At 39.0% G+C, this 26,842-nt stretch overlaps 1 protein-coding gene across 14 annotated transcripts in view; it reads right to left on the reverse strand.

The window, feature by feature from the left end:
- DMD (dystrophin) overlaps nucleotides 1-26,842 on the reverse strand; it is a 2,282,798-nt gene that overhangs the window by 333,633 nt on the left and 1,922,323 nt on the right. For all 14 annotated transcript variants that reach the window (XM_032285804.1, XM_032285805.1, XM_032285797.1 and 11 more), the window contains one exon: nucleotides 10,127-10,273. In XM_032285804.1, coding sequence (XP_032141695.1) covers nucleotides 10,127-10,273 — 147 coding nt within the window. The remainder of the gene's footprint in view (nucleotides 1-10,126; nucleotides 10,274-26,842) is intronic.

Consider the following 26,842-nt stretch of genomic DNA (forward strand, 5'->3'; position numbering starts at 1 on the left):
CACACATATATATATATATATATATATATATATATATATTTATATATTTGACTTTTAAATTTGTCTGTACCTAACAAATACTTAACGTAGAACAGCGGTTCTCAAAGTGTGGTCCATGATTCAGCAGCATCCGCCTCACCTGGAAGTTTGTTAGAGATGCAGATTCTCAAGCTCCACCCCAGATCTACTGAATCGGAAACTTGGGATGTGGAGCCCAGCTATGTGTGTTTGAATTAGCCTTCCAGGTGAATTTGATGCTTGTTAAAATTTGAGAACCATGAATGTAGGAAAACATGTTTACTTGGAAAATGGCTTCATACTTGTCCTTTTCTCTTGAGTTCTATGGTAGAACCACAAGCTGAATCATTTCAGGGCTTCTTAAAGAAAGAAAAAGCCAAAGAAGGACATGCTAGAAAGACACTGGTAGATATCTTCTCCTTATTCCCAGTTAGTGATAGGCCCACACTATTTGTAAGAGCAGATGGCTAGGCTGTCTGTCCAGAAGTGACCTCATAATGCAAAATGATTAGTGCAGGATCATTAAAAAAAGAAAGATATGAGGAAAATGTTCAAAATCTTTGAACACATTTAAAGGATTAAATCCTGTGCTCAGTGATGGTAAGAACAAACATACACAGATAAAAGACCTGCTTAGAAAATCCTATCACATCAAAGTAAAGAATATAAATGGCTCTGATGTAAAAATTGCTTGTTTGAAAAAAAAATGTTCAGTTTTTAAAAAATGACACCACAGAAATATTCCTATAGGTTAGCTATGATCTTATCATGTCCTCTTACAAAGCTTACTAATATGGCTATATAGACCAAGTTTCCAATAAGAAATTATTGAAAAATTTGTAAGCCAGAGGTAATAATGGGTACTGCTTTTGTAGTATCAGTGCTATGACAGTACGTATATTTCTGATTTATAACACTGAGAAGGGACGACAGGTGGGGCCATTATAGAAGCGATAAAAGAGAACCCATCTTTTTTTTTTATGTAAAAATTTATTTGACCAAAATGTAGAAAAGTGATACTATTACATATGATACAGTTGCAAGAACCTAAAGAAAGGTATGGATTTCATTTAATTGCACAATTTGCTAGCGTGTTTCCTGGGTAGTGTAGTGCTGAATAAATAGGAGTGGGGTGGTGGGGCGGGGCGGATAGGGGATTCAAATAAGCCAGAAGCAGGGTGATTTTTAGTCGGAATTGTAAACTTTAGTTGGCCCCGACACGCTGCTGGGGAATATGGAATGTTCCAGCTCTGAGATGTTAAATGAGAAAACAGAAGTAAAACAAAGCCAATGTGTGCAGCCCTGTCTACAAAATCCTCCATTATCCAGTTTAATCAGGAGTTTCTTGGTCTTTTATTAACTTGGTCCCAAAGAAGGAATTCAAGTCCTAGATAAGTAAATCTTCAGTTTGCCATTCCCTGAAGTATGGAAATGAAGTTGGGCCAATTTTTAATCTCTGCTGCCAGAGAGGCCCTTTCTGCTAAGATTAAAAAAAAAAAAAAAAACTCTTCTGCTCAACTTATTAATGACTTGTAGTCTTTTGGATATGGCTGACCTGAACTGGACTGAACTCCACCATATTCCTGCTGAGTGGATGGGTCATTATTGGAATGAGACATTTGCTCCTCAGAGAACAATTTTATTTTTATTTTATTTTTTCTTGAGATGGAGTCTCACTCTGTTGCCCGGGCTGGAGTGCAGTGCCATGATCTCGGCTCACTGCAACCTCCACTTTCTGGGTTCAAGGGATCCTCATGCCTGAGTCTCATGGTGTAGCTGAGACTACAGGCAGGCGCCATCATAATTTTTGTAATTTTAGTAGAGACAGGTTTCACCATGTTGGCCGGGTTGGTCTTGAACTCCTGACCTCAAGTGATCGGCCCGCCTTGGCCTCCCAAAATGTTGGGATTACAGGCGTGGGCCACCACACCCGGCTGGAGAACAACTTTAGAATGAAGGAAATATGCAGAACATCACATCAAGGATCTATTCAGAAAATACGTGGGTAATTACAACTATTTTCCAAGCATTCTACGTTGACTGCTTGAGAGGATGTTTGTTCTGCATGGTGGAGTGTGGAGAAGGGCCAGGATTCTTAGGTTAATCTATCCATGGGTTATGACTTCCCACAATGCCCACCCCCTGCCCACCCCGCCCAGCCCTTTTATTGGCTCTGGCTGGAAAATCTCCACCCATGTGATGGTGTCTGTTTTCTCCTATAGTTCGACCAACCTTGAGCCAAAAGGTTATGTTCTTCAGCATTTTAAATAGATCCACTAGATATTGGGGTCTGTGTTCTTCAAAGTGGGGGGCTGCCTACTCTCCCAGGAACCAAATGCCTTCTGTCTTAAGAAAGTATGCTTACTAGGAAATACCCTGCCTACCTTAGGAATAAATGCAACTTAAGGAAAAAATAAGAGAGCTGAAAAAGCTTGTGCCATTTGGGGGGAAATAAAAGGAAAGGAATGAGATTTAACTGGTGCTCAAAGCTTCTCCGACACAAAATATTTGGTCATGTATTCACAATTTGCTTGACACATCCAGCCAAGCGAAGATGTCAATAACAAACAGAACTTCTTACAAGAGAAGAGAAAGACCCACGGAGCTCCAGAGTTTACCATCTTTAAAGCTTTACTTAATATACCATAAGCAGTAAAGGGAGTTTTGTTTAGTATGTCCTTGGACCAAATAAGATAATCACAATGGCTTCTACAATGCTCAATAAGAGCTGACTGAATGAAAAAAGGAAGAAATGAAAGAAGGAATTAAGTTTGTAAAAGACGAGGCTCTAGATCCCTGTGACAGCATGTTACCACAGAGGTATACAGATGGAGTGCAATGATGTGTACAGGACTTTGGAAGAATCTTAGGAAACCTTTAAAAATATACATAATTTATGATACTATTCTTTGACATATGTAAAGAATCCCATACCTGGAAATGCCTTCATCTAATTCATATTTTAAAAAGCGTTTACATTCCATAAGTTCCTACAGTCAATAGAGCACATATACCTTATGCTAAAGTGTTTTTGCAGCTTTTGTGCTATTTGTGAGTTTACTGACAAATAAAGAAAAATGGTATAATATTCCTTTATATACTACTTGAACTTGGTGAATAAAGAGATTGACTACATTATGCAGCATGTGTGCTATTTCAAAATTAGAAAGGTTTATCATCATTTTAACTTTTCTTACCTGGTTTAGATATTCATTTCTACTCCATCAAATATTAGCATTAGTTTGGCTTTAAGAACTGATTCACTAAAATCACTTTTGGTTGATTTTAGTACACTTGCTGAGTTCTAAAGGCAATGAGGAATATAATGTGTTAAAATTTTATATTTGAAACAAGTGTGATTTTTAAGGGGGTACACTGAACTGGGGTCATTAATCTATTGGTTTACAAAAGGAATGTTTAAAAGTTAATATACCTGAGAATCATTTTTAAAAAGAAGATATATGTAAAAATGTGAAGTATTTTACACCTGTATTGTTCAAAATAGCTTTAAAGTATTGTTCTTTTTTTTTTTTTTTTTTCCTTTTGAGAAACAGAGTCTTGCTCTGTTACCCAGGCTGGAGTGCAGTGGCATGATCTTGGCTCACTGCAACCTCTGCCTCCTGGGTTGAAGTGATTCTCCCGCCTCAACTGTAGCTGGGTCTACAGGAGTGTGCCACCATGCCCAGCTAATTTTGTATTTTAAGGAGTGACAGGGTTTCACTATATGCTGGCCAGGCTGGTCTCTAACTCCTGACCTCAAGTGATCCACCTGCCTTGGCCTCCCAAAGTGCTGAGATTACAGACGTGAGCCACCACACCCAGCTGGTATTGCTTTACTAAGTCCAAACTTAATAGAACTTTGAGAAGAGGAGGCAAAAAGAGCATGGGAATCGCAGTTCAAAACAACTGACTCAGATCTTGACTGATACAAGTTACATGACTGTGATTGCGGTACTTCATGTTTCTAAGTCTTGGTTTCCTCACATGAAAAAGGCAATAATGATAATATGTAATCATAATCATAATACAAAATCACAAGGTTGTGATTTTTAGATGAGAGACTGTACATGAGAGCTTTTTGTAACTGCAAGGAGTGATGGTTTCCTACACCACAAATATCAAATGGTCAAATAGTAACATGCATACCAATGTGTCTACTCTGAGGAAGAAAATAGGACTTCATTCCCACAGAAAATTTCAAACAGGCAAACCAATGTCTCTTACATTTATATTAGAAGATTCAAAGAAAATTTGGAACTCTCTATATATTATGTTTCTATACATAGGGAAATTGTGACTGGGTCTGACTCCATTGTTGGTGGTCACATTTCTTAGCTGGTTTCACCATTTTGACAGATGTTACAGATAGCTAAAAAACCAGCATGGCTTTCCTTGAAAATTAAATGAATGAATAATGCAACTAAACCCAAGATATTCTGATATCAAGTAGACACAGTCTGATAGTATGTAATTCTAATCTTTCTATTATACTACTTTGCCCAAATTTCAGACTCTTTTTCTCTTCTCAGGTTTTATATGTGCCTTTCTACTACTCCAGCTCTCTACTTTTTTTCTTTTTTTGAGACCGAGTCTGGCTGTGTCGCCCAGGCTGGAGTGCAGCAGTGTGATCTCAGCTCACTGCAACCTCTGCCTCCTGGATTCAAGTGATTCTCCTGCCTCAACCTCCCAAATAGCTAGGATTACAGGCCCATGCCACCAAGTCCAGCTTAGTTTTGTATTTTTAGTAGAGATGAGGTTTCACCATGCTGGTCAAGCTGGTGTTGAACTCCTGACCTCAAGTGATCTGCCTGCTTCAGCCTCCCAAAGTGCTGGGATTACAGGCATGAGCCACCACATCCGGCCAGTTCTCTACTTTTTGACTTTTCTTTGTCTTAGCAGACAGAGGAAAAGATAAACTTGTACTTGGGTTTTACATATTGTTTAAAAGATTGACAAAGTATTGTGACTAAATTCTTTACTTTTATAGAAATATGATGTCTTTTTTGACATTTACTATTAAAAAATATGATGTCATAATAGTGGGGGGCTCAAGCTTCCTGCCACAGAACTTGGATAATGCTTTAGCCTCACATACGTTGTTCTAAATATAAAATATTGTCAACAGGACATTTGAATTGCTTTTCCAGTAACGGGAAAAAATTGTTTGATGTGAAACTCATTTCTTGCTTTCTTTTCTTTCTGAACAAGGACTCACATTTATAATGTAGCAGAGTGGTTGGAATTATTATCAAAGAAAAGAATGGAATCAGCTTGACTCGGTTATATGTACACCAAAACCTTGGATTTATCAGCTTTCTGCTAAAAACTTTGTAAGCATATCTTTAAGATCATGTTCAAAAATAGAAACATGAAATTTGCTACAAAATAGAGCATATAACACAAACTGAACTGTTTAACAGGAGAAGGCTGTGTATACGTGGGTTTAGGGATGATGAGTTTAAAAGTTATACAAAGAGAAATATAATTTCAACAAGCCACATTTGTACTCTGAATAAAGAAAGCAACTTCACTGGTTTTAAATTAAATTCTGTCAAATGTGTATCTCCCCCAGATATCCAGAGACAGAATCATAGGAATGAACTAGATGTGACCTTAGACAAAATAGATTTCCTCATTTTAAAAATGAGAAGAAGTAAAACTGAGAGAGGCTAAATGGCTTTCCCACAATAACATGGTCAAATAATTGCTGAGCTTAAGTTTGAAGTTAGACATCCCAATATTCACTGCAATGCTCTTTTTGCTGTATCATACTGTCTCCTTATATGTATTTTCCTGTACTTATAACCAAGTTTTTATTCATTGTAAAGAGTGGCTACATATTAAGCTATTAATAGTTTTTCGTACCTTGCATGTAAATAAATAGTGCAACTAGAATGGATCACTTCACATTGATTTTTTTAAAAAACTTTTCCTACTAGTCATAATCCTTTGACCTCATTTGGAAATTTACATGCCACTGTCACAACTCTTTTACCACATTCTGAAAGCAAATGTGGCATTCTGCTCTCTGAAAGAAATTATAAAATATAATTCTAGAGCACTTAAATGCAACTAATGTGGCCATTGGCTTTCTTTGGACACTTATTACTTTCCTTATTTATACTTAAGATGAAAAACATACAAAGGATGAAACAGATAAGATTTCAATAGTACTCAACCACTATGGAGTAAGTGGAGAAAGGCATACAATCACTTAACTCTATTGCCTTGCTTTAGTCGATGTCACTTATAGCAATCTATAATATAAATATTTCAGGACTATCCATCACAACAAAAATTAAATTTGTGAGGCCTCAAGAGGCCTTGGATTTGCAACTGATTTTTATTAAAGATCTAGAAATTCTTTAACAGGACTTTCAATCATATTCCTAAATGGACTGACAATAGGAAAGTGATCATGTTTATTACATTTTTATTAAAAAGTTGAAATCAAATACTTTTAAACCCAGTTTCCTCAGAGTATACTTTCTGCATCCTATGAAATTGGAAAGGAGAGGAAATGATTCTCTAATTCTAAAGTGAAACTAATTTTAAGGTTTTGGGGTATAACATGGTGTCTTTTCCACTGAGCAGATAGACATACCTCTCCCACCACTACCACCATTTTCTGAGTTCTTACTATGCGCCAGGTACCATAGCGGGAGCTCTACGTGAATTAACTCATTCAACGTTACAGTAACCATGTTAGAGATGAGTAAATAGACAAAGACAGAGATTAAGTGGCCTCAAGGTCACTCAGCTAATATGTTAGATTCTAAAACCTGTGTACCGTAATAATAATAATAATAACATCAAAAGTGAGAATTTGTGGAGTGTTTATCATTTGGCACCTCTGTGTCTAAGCACTTTCCATTTTTTTTTGACTTATTCATCCTAATCATAAACTGACATTGTAGAGAATTGTATTATCCCATGTTTTTTTTTTTTTTTCAGATGAATGACTGAGGCTCAGAAAGGTTAAGTAATTTGCTGCAGGTCCCAGAGCTACTAAGTATGACCTTGAGCACACTTACATTCCCTGTATTTATTACACAAACCTATAAAAAAACTTCCATTTGTGTAGGCAAGGACTTCATGACCAAAACACCAAAAGCATTGACAACAAAAGCCAAAATAGACAAATGGGACCTAATCAAACTCCACAGCTTCTGCACAGCAAAAGAAACAGTCATTAGAGTGAATCGGCAACCAACAGAATGGGAAAAAATTTTTGCAGTTTACCCATCTGACAAAGGGCTGATATCCAGAATTTACAAAGAACTAAAACAGATTTACAAGAAAAAAACTAACAAGCCCATTCGAAAGTGGGCAAAGGATATGAACAGATACTTTACAAAAGAAGACATACATGAGGCCAAGAAACATATGAAAAAATGCTCATCATCACTGGTCATCAGAGAAATGCAAATCAAAACTACATTGAGATACCATCTCATGCCAGTTAGAATGGCGATCATTAAAAAATCTGGAGACAACAGATGCTGGAGAGGATGTGGAGAAATCGGAACACTTTTACACTGTTGGTGGGAGTGTAAATTAGTGCAACCATTGTGGAAGACAGTGTGGCGATTCCTCAAGGACCTAGAAATAGAAATTCCATTTGACCCAGCAATCTCATTACTGGGTATATATCCAAAGGATTACAAATCGTTCTACTATAAGGACACGTGCACACGAATGTTCATTGCAGCACTGTTTACAATAGCAAAGACCTGGAACCAACCCAAATGCCCATCTATGATAGGCTGGACAGGGAAAATGTGGCACATATACACCATGGAATATTATGCAGCCATCAAAAATGTTGAGTTTGTGTCCTTTGTAGGGACATGGATGAACCTGGAAACCATCATTCTCAGCAAACTGACAGAAGAGCAGAAGATCAAACACTGCATGTTCTCACTCATAGGTGGGTGTTGAACAATGAGAACACATAGACACAGGGAGGGGAGCACTACCCACTGGGTTCAGTCGGGGGGAAATAGGGGAGTGACGGTGGGAGGTCGGGAGCTGGGGAGAGATAGCAAGGGGAGAAATGCCAGATGTAGGTGATGGGGAGGAAGGCAGCAAAATCACACTGCCACGTGTGTACCTATACAACAATCTTGCATGTTCTTCACATGTACCCCAAAACCTAAAATGCAATATAATAAATAAAAGGGGGAAAAAACACTTCCATTTGTAAGTTTGTGATAGGATGCTCTTTCTTTCAATGACTTTTGGACATATCTTACTACTGACTCTTGCTTAAATTAGGATTCCAAAGGGAAAGAGGTTTTTAAGAATCCCAGAAATATCTTTTGCCCACTTTTTGATGGGGTTGTTTTTTTCCTGTATATTTGTTTTAGTTATTTGTAGATTCTGGATATTAGCCCTTTGTCAGATGGGTAGCTTGCAAAAATTTTTCCCATTCTGTTGGTTGCCAGTTCACTCTAATGATTGTTTCTTTTGCTCTGTAGAAGCTGTTAAGTTTAATTAGATCCCATTTGTCTATTTTGGCTTTTGTTGCCATTATTTTGGTGTTTTAGTCATGAAGTCCTTGCCTATGCCTATGTCCTGAAGGGTATTACCTAGGTTTCAAAAGAAGACATTTACGAGGCCAACAAACATATGAAAAAATATTCATCATCACTGTTCATTGGGGAAATGCAAATCAAAATCACATTGAGATACCAACTCATGCCAGTTAGAATGGCGATCATTAAAGAATTTGGAGATCACAGATGCTGGAGAGGATGTGGAGAAATAGGAATGTTTCTACACTATTGGTAGGAGTGTAACTTAGTTCAACCACTGTGGAAGACAGTGTGGCGCTTCCTCGAGGAAATAGAAATACCGTTTGACCCAGCAATCCCATTACTGGGTATATACACAAAGGATTATAAATCAATCTATTATAAAGACACATGCACACATATGTTCATTATGGCACCATTTACAATAGTAAAGACGTGGAACCAACCCAAACGCCCATCAAAGATGGACTGGATAAAGAAAATGTGGCACATATACACTATGGAATATTATGCAGCCATAAAAAAGGATGAGTTCATGTCCTTTCCGGGGACATGGATGAATCTGGAAACCATCATTCTCAGCAAACTGCACATGTTCTCACTAATAAGTGGGTGTTGAACAATGAGAACACACGGACACAGGGAGGGGAACATCACGTACTGGGATCTGTTGCGGGATGGGGGGCTAGGGGAGGGATAGTAGGGGGTGGGGAGATTGGGGAGGGATAACATTAGGAGAATACCTAATGTAGATGATGGGGGGATGGAGGCAGCAAACCACCATGGCATGTGTATACCTATGTAACAATCCTGCACGATCTGCACATGTACCCCAGAACTTAAAGTAAAACAAACAAACAAACAAAGAATCCAAGCAATAATAGTACAAAGGAATTCCATGGTGGCAATTCACTTCTTTCATCATGATTCAGCATTATTTTCTGTTTATTGTAAGACATACTGCTACACAGAGTTTGGATGTTTGTTCCCTCTAACTCTCATGTTGAAATATGATCCCCAGTGTTAGAGGTGGGCCTAGTGGAACGTGTCTGGGTTGTAGGAGTGAATCCCTTATGAATGGCTTGGTGCCATTATCATGGCAGTGAGTGAGTTCTTGTGCTAGCAGTTTTCATGAGAACTGGCACCTCCTTCCCCTCTTTTTCTCCTCTTCTCTCACCATGTGATGTTTGTACACCAGCTCCCCTTTGCCTTCTACTATGGGTGGGAGCAGCCCGAGGCCCTCACCAAAAGCAGTTGCTTGTACAGCCTGGAGAGTTGAACCAAATAAACCCCTTTGCTTTATGAATTACCCAGCCTCAAGTATTCCTTTATAGCAACACTAAACAGACTAAGACACATACCAAAGTCTAACTTTCCATAGCTTCCAAAATTAATATTAATAACTTGAATACATTTAGATGGGGATTATAAACTAATATAAAATATCATAATCCTATCCTCACAAATATTACCATGGACATTAAATGAAAAAAGTACCTTCATTGTTCTTTACTAATTTTATCTGTATATTATTTTGCTGCAACAAAGGACAATGTTTTCAATGTGCTTACCTGCAGAAGCTTCCATCTGGTGTTCAGGTCTTCCAGAGTGCTGAGGTTATATGGTGAGAGCTGAATGCCCAAAGTGGTAAGCTGGCGAGCAAGGTCATTCACGTGCCCCACGTTCTCTCTCAGAGGTGCAACTTCTCCTCGAAGTGCCTGTGTGAAATAATCAAAAGCAAATTGGAAGATGAGAATATTTAACACAAAGAACGGATACCTGGGAACTACAAGATATCTTATTCTCTTCAGGGTGCAGTGTCGGTAATGTTTGCTCTGTGCTATGGTTTAAATGCCTGTGTCTCTTCTCAAATTCCTAGGTTGAAATCCTAAAATATAAAAAGGAAAAGAAATCCTAACACCTAAAGCGATGGTATTAGGAGGTGGGGACTTTTGGGAGGTGAATTTTGGCATTAGTTCCCTTACAAATGAGACTTCAGAGAGCTAGCTAGCTCCTCTCAGCATGTGAGGGTGCAGTGAGAAGATGTTGTCTATGAGGAATGGGCCCTCCCCAGACATCAAATCTGCTGGTATTTTGATCTTGGACTTTTCAACCTCCAGAACAGTGAGAAATAAGTTTTTACTATTTCACAAGCTAACCAGTTTATGGGATTTCTATTATAGCAGCTGGAACAGACTAAGACAGTCTATCATGGTAGTATTATAACAATGGATATTTGCTGATGGATGAATAATGATAACTACTATTTGTTGAGCACTTCCTAGGTACCTAATGCCATAATGAGCTCTATGCACACATAAACAGATCTTATTTCTACCCAACAATCCTATGAGGCCAGTAGCTGGAGAATTCTAATTTTATGCATGAGAAAACAAACTTGCAGAAGTTAAAACTTGCAACTTGTCAAGCTATCATGGGAAAAATTGAGGAACCTGGGATACATATACGCAGGTTTGCCTGTCTCTAGAATACATATTCCTAACTATTGCATTATAAGCTTCCTTGAAGAAATTCTGGATTGGCAAAGTATCAGAAAAAATATATTGCCACTGGATTCTAAATTCTACTCATTTCCCAACCAGAAATGGATCCTTATTTTTCACAATAGAAAGATACATTCAGTCACACAATATTGCATGCATACATTGTACCAATCACATCGTAATAGCTTCATTTAGGGAGTAGGGTATTTTGTCAAGTCCTAAGAATGGCTTCCTGATCTGGTATTTTAGTCCTTGTAGCAATGACTTCAGAAGGCTCCCGTGAGGCTTCTCAGCTGTCTCTGAAGCACTAGAGCAGAAGTCTCTGATGCAATACATCACAGCAATCTGTTAAGCAGAAGAACCCTATGCAGATATGGGGAGGATATTACCATGCATCATATCTATCCTATTGAGATGGCATTTATGGATATTTAACATGATGCATGATGTCCAAATGTTCCAATAAGCAATTTCTAAGGGACGAATTCTCTCACTTAGGAGAACAGTTTGTGTAATATAATGTCTGTGTACAAGGACAGTTTCACTTAGTTGACTACATGTGTTGTTTTGACTTGCTTGATTTGGGCAGGTGTTATTTCTCCATCTGGTTCACTACAATGATAAAACCATTGCTTACAATGACCTCATTTATAAGGCTTGCATATTCTCCCAGTCCAAATAAAAGGAGCAAGGATGTACATTCAGAAAATAAGAATGACATTATCCTTTCAAATCAACCTCAATACTTCACCACTAAAATGTGGCGTTGTATAGAGTATAAGATTCTTAGATAATCCAAGACATTGTGTCAGTCACTTAGATAATACAAGGCATTGTTATAAGGTTCTTAGATAATACAAGACATTATGATAATCACTCTGTTGAACATAAAGTTTTAAAAACTGGTCATTAAAAACATTGTATTAGGCAATCATGGGATTTCTTTTGGAGGATAATGAGAATGTTCTGGTATTAAACAATGGTGATGGTGGTATAGCCTTGTAAATATACTAAACACCATTGAACTGTACACTTTAAAAGAGTGAATTTTAAAGTATGTGAATTATAAATTAATGAAAACAAACAAAAGAGAACCCCTTCAGACCATATACATGCAAAAATTCATATGCGATGTATTCATCTTTATTCAACTTTGTGTTAGTGGAATGCCATTGGAATCGGTGTGAAATTCAGAAAAATTTATAGTGGTTGATAGTAAATATGATTCTATTTCCTTATGAATAAATACATGGATTAAAAGAATCAGAAGAAGTGCCCGTGGAGAAAGGCACTTTAAATTCATATATATGAATACTTATCTCTAAAAGGAAATGATCCATAACAATTTTGTTTTGCATAATAGAAAGGTTAGAAAACGGATTTCTTAAATGTCAGTGGAGGAAACTTGGACAAGGACAATGGTTACAAAATGAAACCACTCTCTTCTGGATAATAATGTGCATTTCTAGTACCCACAAATAAATATCATGTGAGGGGAAACTATAAACAGGAACCTCTGCAGCGAGGGCAAGCCAGCAGGCAGCATCCTTCAATACTACAGGTGAGTCCTTTGTGCTAATCAACTCACTTTACAAGCAAGATTCTCAAGCCATTAAGTTGATTATCCCACCTGTTAAGTCTTAGCTAGATTTCAGTTCCCTTTAGGTGACACAACATACATTTTCAAATGTCTCTTATTAGAATATTTTGATTTTCATTTTCTCCCCCAAAGTCCTGGGCACACATTTTAATCCTGCATCAATATTTGGAGGATGAAGGGGATTCAAAAGTAAGTTTTGGTACTCATAGTTAATTGCAACACTCTCCCTTTTCCTCTTTTTCTTTCTTTTTAAAATTTACGTTTCTTCTGTAAGCTTTACCATAAGATCTTGTGATTTCTTTTTTTGCTCCTTTCAAGCAATGATAATGGAAGTTATCTTAACTAATGTCCACTTAAGACTCACCAAATTAGCCAAAGTCTTCATTCTGTTTGTGAAACAACAGTGATGGGAACCTCTCACAGCCTCAGTAAAATGTTGGAAGTGCCTGTCAGTATGTGTAGACCTTCTGCTCCCATTAGTTGACTTGTTAGTTGTGTATATGTTACAACTGTCAGTTGTGTGTATGTTCTCAAACCTATCGTTGCCAGTTACTATTGTGATTACTTAATTTAATAAAGATTTCCTAAATCATAAAAATTTTAGCTTAAAAAGAGAAAAGTTATTTCTATAAAAACCAGGCCAAATATTCCAGAAATTTGCTTCAAAAAAAAAAGAAATATTGTTGAAGTAGTTGTGAACAAAACAACTGCTAAAGATTAAGAAAACAACCCAGGCCGGGTGTGGTGGCTCACACCTGTAATCCCAGCACTTTGGGAGGCCAAAGCCGGAGGATGGGTGGATCATCTGAGGTCAGCAGTTTGAGACCAACCTGGCTAACATGGTGGAACCCCGTCTTTGCTAAAAATAGAAAAATTATCCGGGTGTGGTGGTGCACACCTGTAGTCCCAGCTACTCGGGAGGCTGAGGCATGAGTATCGCTTGAACCCGGGAGGTGGAGGTTTCACTGAGCTGAGAATTTGCCACGGCACTCACTCCAGCCTGGTTGACCCAGTGAGACTCTGTCTCAAAAAAAAAAAAAAAAAAAAAAAAAAAAAAACCAAAACAAACAAAAAACCCAGAAAGAAAAAGAAAAAAAAAAAGCCAAATGTTCAGTTTAACCTGAATTCCTAAATTCAGAAAGCCTTTATACTGTAGGTTTTCCTTGAATCACTTAAACATCTGGAACATGTTCTCCATGAGAGAGCAAACCAAGTCTAATTTGATTGTGACTAGTTTCACGCAGGCAGAATTTTCAGTTCATTAAATGTTGTCTTATTATAGATACAAAAGTACTGATTTAGAATGATACGTACGTCTGATATCATGTTTTTTTCTGCCTGTCAGATCTTTGCTTATCACTATGTACCTAAGGATTTGTCCAAACACATATTTAAAATTATAGTCATCTACTACTTTTCTAAGAAAAGAAAGGAAGTATCTATTAACAAGGGAATCTCATTTTGAGGGAGGAATTTTGACTTGACAGTTAAGAGAGCATTACTACTGCAAAGCACAGAAGATCAGTTTGAAAGACGGGAAAAAGTAAATTGAGGGAATTCTGCTTTGAGGGGTTTTATTTCCTCTGTGAAGTAGTAGGAATCAACAGACCTGGCATAGTCTGAAGTGCCTGGCATAGCACGCAGTGCCTGGTGTGCAATGAATAGTCCTTGAATGAAAACATGAATTAAGGGTAAGTGGGGACATTTGAATTAATCGTAACAGAGAGTGTGAGAGGGAGTTGACCTAAGAAATGTAACGAGGTTGGCAAACAGTGTTGAGGGCCCACTTGAGGATGAAGTTCAACATTTTTTAGCAGAATCAGTCTGCCTGAATGTCTCATTTCCTCCGACAGTGTTGTATGCAAGCACGGAGAAAACAGCTGATCCAGGTTTGGGGTTTCAGCAGATGATTGTGGCTCACACATTTAGGGATGAGGGAGTTTCAATATTAGCCAGGATGCCATTGAAAAACCTACTGTACAATCTAAACTGGATGAGGAGGACAGCAAAGCAAAATGAAGCTTGTAGATGGAGAGAAAGTAGAGGGGTCAAATGTGGAAGTCCAGGACAATCCTTAAAAGGCCACAGCAAAAGCAGCTGCAGAAACAAGCAGAGAGAGGGGAGACTCTGGGATGCTCGAATTAGCTATACTGGATTTGGCACTTATGAGTTTATTTATAAGTGGTATTATATATATATATGTACACACACACACACACACACACACACACACATATGTAATGCTACTCAGCACTTGTAAAACTTCCCTTCTTAGGGATATTAAATATTCCTCCTAAAATCTTAACCTGCTAACTCATAGAGGTCCTGTCTCACTTACTAGGAATTCAAAATTACTAGGGTCCAACAATGAAGTTTTATTCTTGGCCTACAGACACTCTGCAGAGAAATTTATATTACAAATATTACTTCAGAAGGGACCAGCATCGCTGTCTACAGTGAATCCTTGTCAAACAAATGTTTGTTAACCAAGACTCTTGAAAAGAAGCCTAAAAAGAGGAGGTGATAGGAAAAGTTCCAGCATCCTTCATGCCGAGCTTGTCATGAAAAGCCAAGGATGAGGAATTAGAAATCAGGTCCTATGAATGTTGGTCTTTAGTACTTATCCTGGGGCTCTTCCATGTGGTTCAGGGAAGCCCTTGCAGAATGCAGTTACCCAGGAGTTGGCAGCAGGTATGGCCCAGCTATGTTTTGCAACTTCTGCATTTGTCAGCAGATACATCATTCTCATGTGGCCAAGAAAGTCAAAGACTGTATCTTGCATTTTCTAGAGGATCAGAGGCTCCTGGAATCTCTCAAATACCTGGGTGGAAGGAGCTACTCAAATGCTGTTGAAGCAATTAAAAAGAAACACAGGCTGGACATGGCGGCTCACGCCTGTAATCCAAGCACTTTGGAGGCCAAGGCAGGCGGATCACCTGAGCTCGGGAGTTCAAGACCAGCCTGACCAACATGGTGAAGCCCCGTCTTAAAAAAAAAAAGAAACACAAGTTGAGGTTTAAGCAAGCCTTCATGAAATGTATCAGGTTTGGAGACTTCCATTGTTATCTGTAAATTTTGACTTTTCACCGTGGTTGTTTCCCTGACTGTTGTGGTGCCCGGAATGTAGGTGCAGCTTTTCTTTCAGATACCCACTGCCTTAAGCCATGTTTTAGAGAAGCAAGCCTGAGTGCTCTTAAGAAAAAGGGATTGGCAAGAAAGACAGGGCAAGAAAGTCAAGCTGGGGTGTGGTATGGGCTGGAGACCAGCATCAATCTGGCCCCATGGGAATTTCCAGAGCACAAATTGTATAACAGCAGGTCCCATGTTGAGACAAAGGGATTGCCCCTTTGTATCAGTGGTGGTTTTAGGAGAGAAGGTGTGGTGTAACACGCCAGGCAAGGTGGCTTCCTTTTGGCTGAGGGAGGTTCCCTGGAAAGGTGTGAAACCGTGAGCCTTAAGTAGTTAACACTCAGAGTCACTGAAGAATGGGTGCACCAACCCAGTGAAGGAATCCGGCTGGGGCACCAGCAGCATCCACTACTTAGATTAACTTCATCTGCTTGCCCAATAGCCTTTACCCTTGAACTTCAGTTGTCAAGCACTTATATTTTGGTATTTTTTTCAGGAGATGTCTTCTTCTTCTCTCTTCCTCTTCCTTCTTTCTTCTTTCTTCTTTTTTGAGGCAGCGTTTCACTCTTGTTCCCCAGGCTGGAGTGCAATGGCATGACCTTGGCTCACTACAACCTCTGCCTCCTGGGTTCAAGCGATTCTTGTGCCTCAGCCTCCCGAGTAGCTGGGATTACAGGCACCTGCCGCCACCTTGCCTGGCTAATTTTGTATTTTTAGAAGAGATGGGGTTTCACCATGTTGGCCAGGCTGGTCTCGAACTCCTGACCTCAGGTGATCCACCTGCCTTGGCCTCCCAAAGTGCTGGAATTACAGGCGTGAGCCACTGTACCCGGCCTGCAGGAGACTTCTTTAGTGAATTCTCATTACTAACACTATGGGGTTATTTCACAGTTCTCCAACAAAACTGGGATGTTTCACCCTTTCTCTAAAAATTGAGTCCCTCATTTCTGCCAGATTCTGAAGGACAGTGTAGAGCTAAGACAAGGGGGATACTTCCCAAACTGAGTGAATAAAACCCTCTGCCTTTAGTATCACTTATGCCTCTGGTAGAGACATTCTTGACCATAAATTATGCCATCGAAACACGCACTTTTTAAAAAATAGAGATGTGGTTGCCTTTTTTTTCCAGCCACAGTTTTTATTGTGATGGCCTGAAGCCACAATATTACGCAGTTTCTTTTCATTGTCTCCTTGCGTTCAGTTTTCATGGCAATTCTTGTAAACTTTCATATTTGGGCATGATCACTTTTGACGAGCAAATTGAAGAACAATATAAATAAGGAAACAGACTCAGAACTCACGGCCTAGATTTAGCATAATCAGAAACACTTAAGATAGGTTAAAGTAAAAAAAAAAAGTTTTTGGGAAAACAATATCAAGTTTGTAGGCATGAAGAAATTTATGATTTTTATTTCCCAAGCAATTATCAGTAATTATATTTTAACTATGGTTTTCTCTCAGACTCAACACACTTCCAAATTTGTGGCTTTAAAAAAATAGCAAATAACTGCTCTGTGTTTTCCATAAAGAATCCACATCTTTTTATAAAAGACAATCTCAGCTGGGGGCAGTGGCTCACACCTGTAATCCTAGCACTTTGGGAGGCTGAGACGGGTGGATCACCTGAGGTCAGGAGTTTGAGACCAGCCTGGCCAACATGGTGAAAACCTGTCTCTACTAAAAAGCAGAAAAATTAGCTGGGCATAGTGGCACATGCCTGGAATCCTGGCTACTTGGGAGGCTGAGGCATGAGATTCGCTTGAACCTGGGAGGTGGAGGTTGCAGTGAGCTGAGATCATGCCATTGCACTCCAGTCTGGGCAACAAGAGTGAAACTTTGTCTCAAAAAAAATCTCTAGTTTCTCTTCACAGTATCAAAAAAGAATGCATATCCAAACATAAAATGATAACTTCTCCTTTTTAACATTTTCTCTTTGCATTGATCATAATTCTTCATTTTTTAGGACACGATTTTCTATGAAGCTTATAACTCCAAAGTTCTTAAAATAAAAGCTGAATTATACCTTGACCATATTAATAGTGTCCAGCTTCTTTCTTTTCTGTGTTCTCATGTTTCCTTTATGTAAAAAATTTGGAAATGAGGAACAGGAAAGTATTGACCACAATGGAAAAGTTACTGATTGATCGATTGACTGACTGAGATGGCGTCTCACTTTGTCACCCAGGCTGGAGTGCAGTGGCGCAATTTCAGCTCACTGCAACCTCTGCCTCCTGGGTTCAAGTGATTCTCCTGCCTCAGCCTCCCACGTAGCTGGGACTACAAGCATGTGCCACTATGCCTGGCTACTTTTTATATATTTAGTAGAGACAGTGTTTGACCATGTTGGCCAGGCTGGTATTGAACTCCCGACCTCAGGTGATCCACCTGCCTTGGACTCCCAAAGTGCTGGTATTACAAGTGTGAGCCACCACACCTGGCTGAAAAATTTTTATTTTATTTTTTATTTTTAAGAACAAGTTTAACACAGCGGCACCAAATGATATTCTGCAAAGCATACACCTGCTAAGGAGTTAGCATTCAAAATACCCAAGGAACTCTTACAACTCAATAGTCTAAAAAATGGGCAAGTAACCTGAATAGACATTTCTCCAAAGAAGATATACAAATGAATTTTCAGATTCATAGACAGGAAACAGAATGGTGGTTTCCAGGGGCTGGGGACAGGAAGAAATCGGGAATTATTGTTGTTTTTTCTTTTTTTTTTTAATTTTGAGACAGAGTGAGGCTGGAGTACAGTGGCACAATCTCGATTTCAGCTCACTGCAATCTCTGCATCCCGGGATCAAGTGATTCTTCTGCCTCAGCCTCTCAAGTAACTGGGATTACAAGTTTGTGACACCACACCTGGCTAATTTTTGTAATTTTAGTACAGATGGGTTTTCACCATGTTGGCCAGGCTGGTCTCAAACTCCTAACCTCAGGTGATCCGCCCACCTCGGCCTCTCAAAGTGCTGGGATTACAGGTGTGAGCCACCGCACCTGGCGGAAACTATTGTTGAATAGACATAGAGTTTCAGTTTTGCAAGATGAGTAGAATTCTGGAGATGGATGGTGGTGATGGCAGCAGAACAACATGCATGTATGTAATGCCATGGAAGTATACATTCAAACACAGTTAAGATAGTAAACTTTATGCAATTTATATTTTACCACAATTTAAAAAATCAAAAGTAAGTTCAATTTGAAAAAGAAGAAGCTTGAATAAATTTGAGAGACTTTCCTGTTCTTGGGAACACGTTTCTATAATCCTAACTCTGACTGCCAGTTATCTCTCCTTTATAGACAAAAAGCAAGTAAACAAATGAAAAAACAAAAAACAAACAAAAAACAACAAAAAAACAACCAACCCACAAAACACTTCAAGCTTTCCAATGACACAATTAAAACAAAAAGGTGGTTCATGAGTGTTTCACAGAGGCTAAATGCAAAATACGCACAATTAAAACAAAAAGGTTTTTAATGAGCTTAAGCAAGTCATTTAAGCAGGTTATGCTTTAGGTTGCTAAGGAAACTGAAAAAATGCCAGTATTTTCTGAGAAATTTTAATTATATGTGACAAAATGAAGCAAAATGGCAGTTAATGAAACCTATTAACTTCTTTAAAAGTAAGTAATAATCCATAAACCATTAAAAATACCAACCATGAGGATGTTTATCTTCAAATTCAGAAGTTACTTTAGATGGATAAAGTTTTTTATTTTTTTTGAGATAGAGTTTTGCTCTAGTTCCTCAGACAGGAGTGCAATGGTGCCATCTGGGCTCACTGCAACTTCTGCCTCCTGAGTTCAAGTAATTATCCTGCCTCAGCCTCCCGAGGAGCTGGAATTATAGGTGTCCACCACCACACCTGGCTAATTTTTGTATTTTTAGTAGAGACTGAGTTTCACCATGTTGGCCAGGGTGGCCTCAAATTGACCTCAGGTGATCCACCCACCTTGGCCTCCCAAAATGCCAAGATTACAGGCATGAGCCATTGAGCCTTGCCTGAAATTTACATTTAACAAGTATTTGGACCTGCAATCATTTCTTGGTCTGTGCCACATGTATTACCTATCATTGCCCTTCAATGGAGGTATTGTCTTGCTCTCTCCCTCCCCTAAATAGCTCAAAACACCAGTCTAAGTCAGTGATTCTCACACAATAGTGTGCATTTCATCATCATGTGGAAGGCTTGTTAACATAGAGACTTCTAAGTCCCACTTAGTGCTTTTGATTCGGTGGGTCTAAGGTAGGCCTGAGAATTTGGCATTTCTAACAAGAACTTAGAAGATGCTGAGTTCCTACAATGCATCAAGGTTTTTTTATCATTATTTTTCAGAAGAGTCTCTCTCTGTTGCCCAGGCTGGAGTGCAGTGGTGCAATCATAGCTCATTGCAGCCTTGAACTCCTGGGCTCAAGCAATCCTCCTGCCTCAGCCTCCCAAGTTAGCCAGGACTACAGGCACACACCACTGGCATGGGTATTTTTTTTTAAGTTTTTTTTTTTTTTTTTTTTGTATTCCTAGAGACAGGGTCTCTCTATGTTTTCCAGGCTGGTCTCAAACTCCTGGGATCAAGTAATCCTCCAACTTCAGCCTCCCAAAGTATTGGGACTACAAGCATGAGCCACCGTGCCTGTCCCAAACTTACTGTTGACTTAGAACCTTCAGATACACTGTTCCCTCTGGTTAAAGTTTTATATATCTGCTTTATGCCTAGCTGGCTCTTATTCATATACTTCAGATCTCAGTTATATGTGACTATTAAAGATGGCCTATCCCCAGTTGGTTGCCCTATCTAAATTGTCTCCTTTTTCCCTGACTCTCAGCACCCTATTTTCTGTCTTAATGCTGATCACAATTTGCAAGTGCATGTATATTTGCCTATTCATTTATTCATTGTTCCTCCCCAAGGCCAGAAAATTTATTAAGGCAATTCTGTATTATTGTTTTTAACCAGTATATGCCAGCACCTACTACATGATAATCCCTCAATACATTTTTATTAAAGAACAAGCAGTCAAGAGAATTAGGCACTTCTACACTAATTACTAACACTTTAGACGAAGAACTATTCTCAGATTGCTTCACAAAGTTTCCTACAGAAACCTGACACCAAGTTCCTAAATAAGAGAAAGCCAGTCATTTTCCTTAAATTCCATATCTGAATTATTTATATCCATATCATTTGATTTATTTTATATTGGAGCATGTGGTAATTTCTGAAGCATCTCTCACTTTTTTGGGCAAGACTAAAACATTTCAGTTTTTGGTCTCTACCAGGGATTTTAAAGATAAAAATGGAGTAATTGGAAAAAAAAAAAAAAAAAAGAGGAAGTAGCCTATTCAAGGAAAATATGCTCTGCTTGTTGGTGGTGGTACAACTTAGTGTACCTTTTGGAGGGCATTTTCACAACACTGAATAAAAGCATTAAAAATATTTATATATGAAAAGACTAGAAGACTACACACCAAGGCCATCATGTAGAGCAGAATAGTGAAATCCAACTGAAATCCAGCCTGGGCTCTACTACCAAATTGGTTAGCCTCGGCATAGGACTGGGGATCTCTTCAGAGAAACAGTGCCTTTTTCTTATTTGCCCAAAGAGGCCCTTGAAGAGACTGGAATTTTAGTTGCTGGGGCTGAGATCACAGATGACCTCTCTCTCTCTCTTTCTTTCTCTCTCTCTGTGCCTCTCAAATTTTTGGGCTTTTCCACTAAAGAAAAGTCACTTAAATAATGATATGAACTAAGAAGTCATCAAATATTAGATGGTAACAAAGTTCATTTACAAATATTTTCCACCTGTGTAGAAAAAGGATAGTAACATGTATACTTAAAGCTGTCACAAAGATGGATGAGAAGTTTAGACATATTTCTCCTTATTTTAGCTTACCTATAATCAGTTAAGCATTGTGACAGGCAATGTTTGGAATACAAAGTCACACAAGGTCCTATTCAGGATACTCCAGGGAGACTCTGCAAAGCAGTGGGTAATAAGTTTATCCATGAGAGTCACAGACTAAGATCCTTTGTTGGTTAGCTACCTTTTTGGAGCTGATTTCTTATAACACCCAGACCTCTACCATGTGGCCTTATAAGTTTTCCTCAAACTAGACATTGGAAAGTAGGTACATGAAACTGATAAAGAGGAAGCACAGTGTGGGGAAGAAAGCTACATGTTCAGAACTTAAATAAAGGGTAAGAGATAGGAAAGTCTAATGTGTGTCTGAGGAAAAGTAAATAGCTTACTAACTTAAAGCATGAAGTACAGAGCGGCTGTAAAAGATGAATCATGGGGGTTTTCTGGGATCAAGATTGCGGTGAGTCTTGAATGAGACGGCCTTTACAATGTAGAATGACGTCTGCAAAACAGGAATGGCATTTTCTTGGCAACTCTTTTAGTTAGATTTAATTACTACTCACTTATAAATACATGTTTTATATCCACTAGATATTGTGCACATATGTGTGTGTGTGTATTTATACATATAATGTATATACCTATTATCTGCTGGAAAAATGGAACTCTTAACAGAGTCACAATCATTAGCAGAGGTATACAATTTAATGGGTTATTAAAAAAACAATGCAATCCACATTATGAGAAGCTGAGTCACAGAGTTTGGAAGGTAAAAAGAAGGTTGTTGATGCAGGTCAGGAGAGACCTCCTGAGTAGATCAGGTGGCTGAACTCATTCACAGAGGGGAACAATAGAACAGGCATGTGCCTCTGGACATGAAATAGTCATCTGGAAAATCTCAAGTAGATCTTCATAACTTGTGGTCATTGAGGAAAGAAGAAAGAAGGGATAAAGAGTGTTCATGGACAGAGACAAGAAGTAACAATGGCCAGAAATAAGGTGGTGGCAAATGGAGCAAAGTATTTGCAAAATAATTTTTAAGGGCCATGCATATCTATGCTTTTGTACAAATTTATTTATTTATTCCAAAAACTATTACTGAGTACCTATTATAAACCAGAAAATATTTCAGGCATTGGAAACATAGCACGAAATAGACCAAGTCTCTGTAATCAAGCAGCTTAAGGCTAATGAATATTATTTCATTTAAATGATGACTATTACTTTATAGGCTTATAAAGAAACAAATTCTAAACCAAAATGTATTCATAGCTATAAAATGAAATTTTTGACAAAGAAAATGCAGGACAAAGTAAAATATTGTAGATAGCAGTCTCAAAGAGATTCTGTTTTTTCTTATTAAAGCAAATTAAGCTACTTCTGCATGTATGAATAATGATTAATAGAGGGATCTAGGGTTGTGAGTTACCCATGCAATATGCTGTACCTAGTTTGCTTTATATGGAGCACATTTATTTAATTTTGGTTCTAGGGGGAAGGCACTCACTGCTGAAACTGTAACAAAATGAATTTTTATTGATTTGATTTTTCATTCAATATATTATTAACTTAGAAATACTAAAGTAGAAATGAATCAAAGTTGAATACAAATTTTTTAAGAACTGAGATAAAAATAATACACAGAAGAGAGCTAAAAAGGATTGCAAAATGTCCTTCAATGTCCAATTTTACTTTCAGGTTATTGTAGTTCCTAAACATAATTAATGTTTTTAGTCTTTCTAAAACAGCTTTGTTCATTGAAAATAAAACAGAAAAGCAGAATATTCAACTACTTAAAGTCAAATGAAAGGAACATAAAATGATTTTTTCATTAAAGTGTATGTAACATCCTGTTTAAAAATTAGATTGTGAAATTCAAAAAATAATGGTTCATCTTCTTTTCATCATATTCTGAGGCTGAAAAGAAAGTCTTATGCATTCATTTTTGAGCAATATGGGCCCTCTGGATATATTATTAGTTGTTATTTTTACCTCTAAGAACACATGCACCTGTGAAAGGTCTAGCTTCTGGAGTCAAAAGTTTATTCAGTTTGTCATTTTTCTCAACATAAAATTGATATTTTCAAGATAATATTCTGATTTTTCTGATCACATCTTAAGGTAATATCTAATTTCATATCCTGTAATAGTCTGTTATGATAACTGCTATCATGATAACGTCCAGTTAAGTACATGCAAATGATGAATAAATTACTACTTACATAAATTAGTCTAAGTGTCAAGCTGTCTAAACAATGTTCTCAGATGTGATATAAAAAAAAAAAAAAAATCAGTCATTGGCCAAATCTACCCTTTAGAAAAAGTGATTGGTATTTGACTAACAGCTATATTTAATAGTAACGGACTTTTTCTTTTTCAAAAGAGGAGTATGATTTAGTGCCCTCAAAAATCTGCAGGGGTGATGCTGCATTATCTAAAGGAGAATACAATTTCAGTAGAAAAAGAGTTCAAAATTCTTTTTAAAATAATTTTTTCACTAAGAATTCAGTAATTTTAGATTCAAAGTGGGTCAGATTCACCAAGACCCCTCTTGCATACAACAATCAACCCCAAACCCTAGGCAGTTTTATAGCAGAAAAGACTTTGCAAATGTCTTCCTTCAACATTAAAAAACAAAAACAAAAATGGGTTGTTGACTGAGATCCAAGATGGCCGTTTAGGAACAGCTCGGAGGTGCAGCTCCCAGTGAAAGTGCAGAGGGTGAGTGGATGCCACATTTTTATTGCCCATGGAACAGGAGATTCCCAGGCGGAGGAGCCCCACGGGTCGTCAGCCCGGCTGTTTAGGCCGGGGGTTCTTTTGGACAGCGTGGCTGCTTTGTCAGCGCCCCCACGGCGTTTCTCCGTACAAAATCCACTGGTCCGGGTGCCCTTTTGGCTGGTGATTGGAACCCAGGAAGCCGCCCATTCATCTGATTAAAGAGGGGACTGAACAGGGAGCCAGGCCAGGAGATTCCTGGGCAAAAAAAGCGCCACGCATCTCAGCGCCGCTGTTTAAGCTGGCACAGTGAGTAGCTGCAGGGGAAATCACACAGATCCCAGCACCGTTTCAACAGGTGGCTGGAACACCTGGGATAGAGTTGACTGTTCAACTAAAAAAGAAAAAAAGGCTCTGAGGCAGGGAGCCAGGTGATCAGGCTCGGCTGGTCCCACCCCCACAAAAGAACAGCAATCAGAAACTCTCTGGATTGAGAGTTTCACAGCAAGTGCAGCTGAACCCGGGATGCTCCAGCTCTGTGGGGGAGGGGTGTCCGCCAATACTGAGACACTCCAACACTACGGAGGTAGTCCGTCATTGCTGAGGCAGCCTGCCATTGCCAAGGCAACCCACCATTGCTGAGGTTGCCTGCCGCTGCCAAAGCAACCTGCCATTACAGAGAGAGTCCATCAATACAGAGGTGGGCCACCATTGCCGAGGCAGTTCTAACTACATCCATAGAAACAGGACTGCAGGGAAGTTCACACAGCAGCTGGGCGGAGCCCACAGCAGCTCAGCAAAGCCTCTGCAGGCAGACAGTGACTAGGCTGCCTCCTTGCTGGGCAGGGCAGCCCTGAAAAAAAAAAAAAAAGAAAAAAGGCAGCAGCACAACGGAAACTCATAAAGAAAGCCCTATCTCCCTGGGACAGAGCACCCGGGAACAAAAAGCAGTTTATGAGTTCTGCTGCAGCAGACCTAAACGTACCTGCCCAGCAGCTCTGAAGGAACAACGGAGATCACAGCTCAGCACTTGAGCTCCTATAAAGGGCAGACTGTCTCCTCAAGCAGCTCCCTGACCCCTGTATAGCCAAAGAGTCACCTCATAAAGGAGAGCTCAGACTGACATTTGGTGGGTATCCTTCTGGGACAAAGACAGCAGAAGAAGAAACTGGTAGCAACCCTTACTGTTCTGCAGCTGCTGCAGGTGAACCCCAGGCAAGCAGGGCCTGGAGTGGACCTCAGCAGACCTACAGCAGAGGGGCCAGACTGTCAGAAGGAAAACCAAGAAAAGGAAATAACGTCATCATCAACAAACAGAACGTCCACTCAGAGACCCAATCTGAAAGTCAGCAATTACAAAGATGACAGGTAGATAAATCCATAAAGATGGGGAGAAACCAGCGCAAAAAGATGAAAACACCCAAAACCAGAACACCTCTCCTCCTACAAGGGATCACAACTCCTCACTAGCAAGGGATCAAGATTGGATGGAGAAGGAGTATGATGAAATGACAGAATCAGACTTCAGAAGGTGGGCAGTAAGAAACTTCTGTGAGCTAAAAGAACATGTTCTAACCCAATGCAAAGAAACTAAGAATGCTGAAAAAAGATTTGACGAAATGCTAACGAGAATGGACAACTGAGAAAGGAATATAAGTGAATTGATGGAGCTGAAAAACACAACATGAGAACTTCATGAAGCACACACAAGTTTCAACAGCTGAATTGACCAAGCAGAAGAAAGGATATCAGAGGTCGAAGAGCAAGTCAATGAAATAAAATGAGAAGGCATGATTAGAGAAAAAAGGGTAAAAAGGAATGAACAAAGTCTCCAAGAAATGTGGGACTATGTGAAAAGACCTAATCTACATTTGATAGGTGTACCTGAATGCGACGAAGAGAATGAATCCAAGCTGGAAAATACTCTTCAGGATATTATCCAGGAAAACTTCCCCAACCTAGCAAGGCAGGCCAATATTCAAGTCCAGGAAATACAGAGAACATCACAAAGATATTCGTCAAGAAGAGCAACCCCAAGGCACATAATCGTCAGATTCACCACGGTTGAAATGAAGGAGAAAATGCTAAGGGCAGCCAGAGAGAAAGGTCGGGTTACTCACAAAGGGAAGCCCATCAGACTCACAGCAGATCTCTCAGCAGAAACCCTACAAGCCAGAAGAGAGTGGGGACCAATATTCAACATCCTTAAAGAAAAGAACTTTCAGCCCAGAATTTCATATCCAGCCAAACTAAGCTTCATAAGTGAAGGAAAAATAAAATCCATTGTGAACAAGCAAGTACTCAGAGATTTTGTCACCACCAGTCCTGCTTTACAAGAGCTCCTGAAAGAGGCTCTACACACAGAAAGGAACAACCAGTACCAGCCACTCCAAAAACATGCCAAATGGCAAAGGGCATCAACACAATGAAGAACCTGCATCAACTAATGGGCAAAAGAGCCAGTTAGAACCAAA

Source organism: Sapajus apella, unplaced genomic scaffold, assembly GCF_009761245.1.
Source record: "Sapajus apella isolate SASKATOON/1434 unplaced genomic scaffold, GSC_monkey_1.0 scaffold17, whole genome shotgun sequence".
Taxonomy (NCBI): domain Eukaryota; kingdom Metazoa; phylum Chordata; class Mammalia; order Primates; family Cebidae; genus Sapajus; species Sapajus apella.